The sequence below is a fragment of the Zonotrichia albicollis genome, chromosome 4 (genome assembly GCF_047830755.1).
Source record: "Zonotrichia albicollis isolate bZonAlb1 chromosome 4, bZonAlb1.hap1, whole genome shotgun sequence".
Lineage (NCBI taxonomy): Eukaryota > Metazoa > Chordata > Aves > Passeriformes > Passerellidae > Zonotrichia > Zonotrichia albicollis.
In genome coordinates this window covers 69,243,774-69,251,648 of record NC_133822.1, presented here as the reverse complement: position 1 = coordinate 69,251,648, position 7,875 = coordinate 69,243,774, and the positions used below count along the sequence as shown (strand labels likewise).

Here is a 7,875-nt window from a genome sequence, read left to right as displayed (position 1 = left end):
GCTCCCTCCGGCTCTGCCGCCCCCCGTCCCGCTCCCCCCGCGCCGCGGGCGAGGCCGTGGCCGGAGGCGGAGCCTGCTCCGCGGGGCAGGCGGAAGGAAAGGGCCGGCCGCAGCCTGGGGCGAGCCGGCGCGCTGCAGGGCCGAGCTCCGCGGACCCGCCGAGCGTCGGGGAATCAACGGTGCGGCCGGAGCCGAGCGCCGGGGGACGCGCAGTGAACCCGGAGCAGAGGGACCTGGGCTGTTGCCGCCGCCGCTGAGGCCGCGCCCCGAGCGATAGCGGTTGTGGCCGGGGCGGCGGCGCTGAGCGGCCGGGCCGCTGCCGGTGCCGGTGCCGCCCCGCGCGGCGCAGCCAATGGTGGTCGGCGGGGCGGGCTGCGCCGCGCGGGGCTGCGTTGTGCAACGCGCCGCGCTTTGAAGGCACCATCACCCCTGGGAGGCAGCGCTCACTCGGCATCTGTCAGGGCGGCGGGCCGGGCCCAGCGCCCCGATGAAGACCCGGCGAGACCGGCCTTCCCAGCGAGCATGAGCCAGCCGCGCTAGGAGCGGCACGTAGCGGTGCCGAGGCGGGCAGGATGGCCCACATGCTGCATGCGGCAGCCCGGCGGGTGCAGTGGAGCAGGGCAGGCGCCGCGAAGAAGGCTGCGTGCCTGCTGGCCGCGGCGTACGGGCTCAAAATCCTCTACCCCATCATCCGCGGGCGTGTGAGGCGGGCGAGCGGCAGAGGCGGCGCGCACGATGAGTCGGGCCGGGCGGTCCCGCACCGCGCCGGCAGCCGGGGCAGAGCCGCTCCGGCCGTGGACGCGGAATTTTTCAAGCAGCTGCTGGAACTTCGCAAACTGTTCTTCCCCAAGCTGGTGAGTGCTGAGCTGGGCTTGCTCTGTCTCCACTCGTTTGCTCTGGTATCCAGGACTTTCCTCTCCATCTATGTGGCCGCCCTCGATGGAAAAATTGTGAAGAGCATTGTGGAGAAAAAGCCCAGGAGCTTTATCTTCAAGTTAATCAAGTGGCTGATGATCGCAATCCCAGCAACTTTCGTGAACAGCACTATCCGGTACCTGGAGTGCAAGCTGGCCCTCGCCTTCCGCACGCGCCTGGTGGATCACGCCTACGAGACCTACTTTGCCAACCAAACATACTACAAAGTGATCAGCATGGACGGGCGGCTGGCCAACCCCGACCAGTCCCTCACCGAGGACATTATGATGTTCTCACAGTCCGTGGCGCATCTCTACTCCAACCTCACCAAGCCCATCCTGGATGTCGTGCTCACCTCCTACACCCTCATCCGCACTGCTCGGTCCCGGGGGGCCAACCCCATCGGGCCCACAGTCCTGGCTGGGCTCGTCGTCTACGCCACGGCCCGAGTGCTCAAAGCCTGCTCGCCCAAGTTCGGCAAACTGGTGGCTGAGGAGGCTCACAAGAAGGGCTACCTGCGCTTCATACATTCGCGCATCATCGCCAACGTGGAAGAGATTGCCTTTTACCGGGGGCACAAGGTAAGGAGGAGAGAAATTGGAAACACTGGGGTAGCTCCTGCAGTGCCGGAGTGGACCCGTGCTTCCCCTGATGCCCTTCTTGAGCATTTTGGGTCCTTCTGACATTTAAACTTGTTTACAGCTTGGCACTTCCCATTTCTTAGGAAATACCGTCTCACAAGCAGTGTCTAGGGGGAGCAGATCACAGTTCCCTTGAACTCTGACAGCGTTCTGGTTTTGCAGATGGATCTTATGCTTATCTAGAAAACTAATCTACATTGCTATGTTTTCCCCACCCAGTCCATTCTGATTAACTTTTCCGGACTTCTTTTTTCCAGCCATGGGTGAACCACCATATTTAATTCACAGAAATAGCAACCATGGCACACCAGAAAGTCTAGGGAGAAACTCTGAGAGCGCACTACAACCTTTGACACTCTTTCACATAGCCAAGCAAAGATGTAGTCACCAGTCTTAAAATAGCATAAGTACAGTACTTCTGCAATCACAGTTACATAAACTGGTAGCTTGTTTTAAAGCCACCTTATTAAGGGACTCTTCATATTTTTTTAGAAGTGAATTTTGGCTGTAATACCTTTCAAACACAATTGGGGAAAAAAGTTGTTTCATGCAAGTGAAAATGAAAGGAAACCAGCCTGCAGTATTACTCTTTCAGTTCAAGCAATGATTATATAACATTAATGGTTTATTTTTGTAGACACAACCGTTCTCAAAAGCTGCCGGTAATAGTGTTTTAAGTGCAGCTAAATTATAGATTTTCTCAATTCCCACATATACGGGCTTGAACTGAATACATATTGACTTGCAACTGTCTTTGACTTGTTAAACCTCCTGGGATAATTCTCTCTTTCCCCAGACTGCTTGCAGAAACAAGCAGCATTTCAGGAATCAACTCTGCAACTTTAAGTCACTGAAGATAATTGATTCCCAAATGCTTTCCAACATAATTTTCAGTTGCTGTGAAACTCTACAGCTGCAACTTTATTAAAAGGACATGAAATCAATCTTATTTTGGTTGTTAGAACAAACTGTTGTGACTGCTATGGTGTTCCTGTATGAATTAGAGATCTTAAATTTAAAAGAGTTGAAAACCTGCCAGTGTTCTGTCGAGGGACAATGGTGTAAATAAGGACCAGGTCCACTGGCTTCCATAAAGCTGTGCACTTTTGCTGTGAGACTGCAGCACAGTGAGTGTGAAGTACCACATGGCAGTTGTGATTCAGAAGTGACAACTCTGGGAACTGATTATTTCTTCTACACATGAGAACATATCTTGTAACATGTCCATCTTTGTTTCATGGTATAAATGATTTTATTATTTTAACCGTAGGTAGAATTGAAACAACTGCAAAAAAGCTACAAGGATTTGACAGATCAAATGAATCTCATTTTGTCCAAACGTTTATGGTACATCATGATAGAGCAGTTCCTGATGAAGTATGTCTGGAGTAGCTGTGGTATGATCATGGTCGCTGTGCCCATCATCACCGCAACGGGATTTGCAGATGGTGGTAATAACATCTCTTTTAACATCTGATTTCTAAATGTTTCTTTAAAGTTATGTCCTCAAAAGACTGTAGTTCCCTTGAGTGCTGTTCACATTGGTTTATTTTTCACAGACTTTCTTACAACATCTGTGTCTTACGTATAACTTGCAAGCATAGCAAGTCAGCTGAGCAAATGATCCTAATTGGAGTGTGTGATAAATAATATTAAGTCAGGACTTAGAGAATCCTGTTATCACCGAGATTGTAATGATTATTATACCTTTTCATTAGTCGCTGTTGGAATGGCAAGCTGATTCTTACAGTATCTCCCTTTGCAAAATGATACTATGAACTTTAATAGAGGGCTTATCTTCTCCTTCCATAAACCATAGTGTAATTACAGATAATTATAGGTAATTTTTTCTCTTATTGTTGACCTGTTGGAAACAGTTCATTTTCCCTGACTCCCTGGGAGAAGAGAAGGTAAAATTCAGATTCCAGGCTAGGATGGTATCATTTTTGATGTCCTATCACAATTTTCCTGGAAGTGAAATGAGACTCAAATAGTGTTGTTACTGCAGGCACTATTAAAAATAAATAAAAAAGAGAAAACAAGAGAGAGCAAAAAGAAAAGTATTGGTTAATTTAGTTTAACAGTCTTCCTCATGCACAACTAGAACTTAATATATTTATGAATTTCATAGGATTTCTAGAACATGAATCGTACATAGTCTTCAGAAGGATCAGTTCTAAATTGTGTGCTTTGAGTTAGGAATGAGTGAATTCTTTTCTGTGTAATGATTCTGTTTCTTTCAAGGAAGTTATATTCCAGATGAGGACTGTCCAAGTGGACAAGCTTGGTGTGAGCTGTGGCGTGGCTTTGTGCAGTGCCCACGTGGTTTAGCTGTCTCACTGGAAAGTTGTGCCAGAGCAGGGCTGGGTGCTCAGCTCCCTGAGCTGCTGCCCATCACGGGCCTTAGCAGGGCACTACAGCAGCACCCTGGCTGGCATCCTGGGAACAGCTTCAGAAATATCAGGATGTCTTGTTCCAAACCCAAGAGGCCGTACAAAGGCATTTCACCTCACAGTGAAGGTTATCAGCACAACAGAAAAAGTGATAAGGCACTTTCTGCTAAGATGGGACTGAGTACAATCAAGAAAAGGAGCATTTAACCACATGTTGTGAATATCTCCCTGGTATTAGAGCATGAATAAAAAAGGACTTGTACTCATGCTAAACTAAATAACATTCCTGTTACTCATGTTTGTTCCTTTGTTAAATACATTTCAAATGTGGGAGAGAACAAAGATGCAGCAGTGGCTCACATTGTAAAGCAGAATTATATTTGCTACCAGCATCCTAAACTATTAAAACATGGGGTTTATTTTTGAGTCCTGGGGCTTACCATAATGGTGGTTCACAAACATAATACTGGCATCACTGTGAGGTATTGCAGGTATTCAAAGAATCAAGCACACCTGAAATTACCATGGCCTGCTTGGGATAACAGTGCTTTTTGCAGATCACACACAAGTTTGTTCACATCTGAAGGAGGTAGATTTTTGTGTTAGGATAAATAAAAAGAGTCAGGGAAATGTACAAAACTGGTACCATGGTGAGACTTGAAACTACTGGTGTAAAGTCAAAAATTTTGTACACTTCTTCAGGGAACAGAAAGAAAAAGTAAAACAATAATTCTTCAGTCATAAGAAAAAAGAACAGTAAGAAGAACAGTATCTTTGACAGTGATATTTCTGACTGAAATTGTAAAATCGTGTTATATTTTTCAGTGAAGAATTTAGGTGGCAAAGACAAGATTTCTCTTTGATAACATTTCTTATTCTTTTTGTATTAAACAATTCACATTCCAAATGTGTCTCAGTTTATGGAGAGTAACTATTTTTTGAAGCAGGACTTTGATTTCTCTAGACACAGGGAATATTTATTTTTGTTTATAAAATAAGTGTGACTATCAATTAAACAAAGGAAAAGGAAAATGGAAATGTTAGGTTCTGTATGCAACAGTCTGTTAAAATCTGACATTTGCTAACACAGGAGGCCAGCCATATGAAAAATGTTTTGGACAAAAAGTTCAAGAAAAATTATATTGGTGGGTTATATAATAGAAGAGTTTGTCTTTTGGGCCTGCTCATAAATTCTGTATAATTTTAATTTTTTAAATATCCCTTATCTGACTGATGCAGTGGCTTGTAGAGATCCTTAAACTCTTGCTCGATGAGCTGGCCTGGGTGCTGGAAGCAGCCATCAGTAAATGTTGCATTTACAAGAAGGAGAAATGCTGCATTACTGCAGTTAAACCATACCTGATTCCTAGATGGTTTAATTGTGGTGGTTCCATATAGCATAGGCTGCATGTGCTATAATCCCAACAAGATCAGCAAAAATTGGCTGTGTCAGAAGTAAACACATTTCAAACCCTCTTTTACTAATGAATTTACTGAATTCTCCCTATTCACTAAATGTATTCTTCTTGGAGTGGAAATAACTTTTTGAAGTGAGAGCCACATTAGTAAGAGTTTTGTGATCTTTCGTTTTCAAGAGCTGTTCTATATATTTTTTAAAAGCATGTCTCTCATTGTGTCTAAGCAAGTGGCTTCCAACAACAGTGTGTTGATGTAGAGCTGAAGTGAGAAAACATCATAATTAAACCCAGGAAAAATAACATAGATGTTCTCTGTGTATATATATACACACACACACGCATATTTATATGAAAAGTTATGATGTAGCAATTTTTAAAAGTTTTTTCATTAATTATTTCAGTGAAATACAGTGAAACAATTATTTCATTTCAACACTGAAATACACTGTTTAATTATTATTAAATAATTATTCCAGTGTATTTCACTGTAATTAGCTAATAATAAATAATTAATGTATAATTCATAATATATTAATATATAAGTAAATAATTGTATATTAAATTATTCCAGTGTATTTTACTGTAATGCAGTGTATTTCAGTGATCTAGTTATGTAGGAATCCTTTATGGATGTATAAATGAAAACAGAATAACATTTAGATTTAACTAAAAAACACAGAAAGATACATCTGGCTTTGGTACTACCTGTAGATTCTCAGACACCAGATTTCTAGAGGCTGATTTGTCAGGGAAGTGAGAGTAAGAAAATGCTGTTTGCTCTACTCTTGCATTGCTTGACTTAGCCCATGAAATTTATGGTTGCATTGCACCTGCAAGGAATTCCTCCTGGATTTTCTTGATCATGAGCACTGTGGAAACATGGGTAGCAGTTGCTAGTACAGGAGTTGCCACAGTGGATCCACGTGTTACCCTGCCTAGCATGATTCCTAGCATCAGTTTAGTTTAAAAAGCAAACTTAAAAAAACTTTGCAAACTTAGGAAAAAAAAAATTCCAGATCCCATTCTGCAAAAGATGTAAGCAATTTGTAGCAATGCATATGTAGTTATGTGATGCAGAAAACCCTTTAAATCTTTAATTATAAACCTTTTATGTGGAAAGTTTTTAAAAATGGTTTGCTACACCACTGGTTTACTACACCAGTGATTTGTAGTTGCAGTTATAAACACTGAAACAACATTTAGCCTCAGAATAGTCAGGCACTTCTTTTTAAATCTTGTTTCCTTCAGGAAACAAACCTTGCAACTTGAATCTATGGGACCCATGGTTGCAAAATGGTGTATGTAAATATGTTAAATATACTTAGTTTTCACATATCTTCTATAAATTCTGCTGCTGTTTCCTCCTTGCCTAATGCTGCTGACATTCTTATGAGACAAGTCCTTTCTTTGGAGCAAGAATATTCTTGTTAACAGGATGCAGTGTCATAAATAAATAAAGCCTCACAACTTTAGTTATCCTATTGAAACCATGCCTTTGATACCATGAGAGTTTATTGCTTTCTTACAGAAATATAATAGTGTTGCCAGATTTACACAAATGTGAATGGTTCCTTCAACATGAAGTTGGTAAATAAGTAATGTTGAAAATTAATAATCACAAAGATGTTAAAATTATGTTCAAAATCTGTTTCAGATCATTGCTTAGGTTTTACTTTTTTCATGTTTTGAAAAATTTATGTTGTAGGATGATAGATTAAAAGGACAATGATCCATGTAGATAAATAGATAAAAGGATGTTTTGCCTAACAAGATGAATTCCATATGCTCCCACTTACTCTATTTGACCAAGCTGTGGTAGTTACATTCACTAGTTCTTTTTGAAAGGTTGTCTTCATAGAGTTAACTTTTTCTTAAAAAAAGATAAAGCCTGCTCTATAATAGCTCACATTGCAATAATAATTTAGTTTGTAGAGATATTTATCAGCAGAATATTTTAACAAAACTTTTTTTTTTTTACATTCAGAATTGGAAGATGGGCAGAAGCAGGCAATGGTTAGTGAAAGAACAGAAGCTTTTACTACATCACGAAACTTGCTGATCTCCGGAGCAGATGCTATTGAAAGGATTATGTCTTCATACAAAGAGGTACTGTACATCCTGCATGCATGAAACAGAAGAGGAAAAAAAGAAAAACAATTTACATTTAATATAAAATATTTTGAAAAAGTAGTGCAGTTTTTAAAGGCCAATTCTATTGCAACTAAATCAATGGAGATATTTGAACTGGTAGTTTGATCTTTAGGGTTAAGTTCACATAGAGTCTAAAGTGCACAGTTGCCTGTATGGTGCAATGTGTAGATGTCATTTTTAATACTTGTGTTCAGGTGTCATCAGAGAGTAATAGATGTTCCTGGAATGTCAGTGATAAAGGTTCAAATTCCTCTTCTGTTTGGAGCACAGAATTTGGGCTGTCTGCCTTCAGTGTACTGGGACTCTTCTGTTGGAACTGTCACAAAAGCATATAATAGTTTAATTGTAAGAGTCTTT

At 41.8% G+C, this 7,875-nt stretch overlaps 1 protein-coding gene across 2 annotated transcripts in view; it reads left to right on the top strand.

Annotated features, from left to right (window-relative positions):
• Window positions 1-105: 105 nt before the first annotated feature.
• Window positions 106-7,875, top strand: part of ABCD2 (ATP binding cassette subfamily D member 2) — a 43,009-nt gene continuing 35,239 nt past the window's right edge. The window contains exons 1-3 of one of the 2 annotated variants that reach the window (XM_005481896.4): window positions 106-1,496; window positions 2,827-3,004; window positions 7,352-7,473. In XM_005481896.4, the coding sequence (XP_005481953.1) occupies window positions 573-1,496; window positions 2,827-3,004; window positions 7,352-7,473 (1,224 nt within the window). In that variant the 5' untranslated portion in view covers window positions 106-572. Of the gene's footprint in view, window positions 1,497-2,826; window positions 3,008-7,351; window positions 7,474-7,875 lie in introns of both variants that reach the window. The other variant, XM_005481895.3, reaches the window with a different exon arrangement.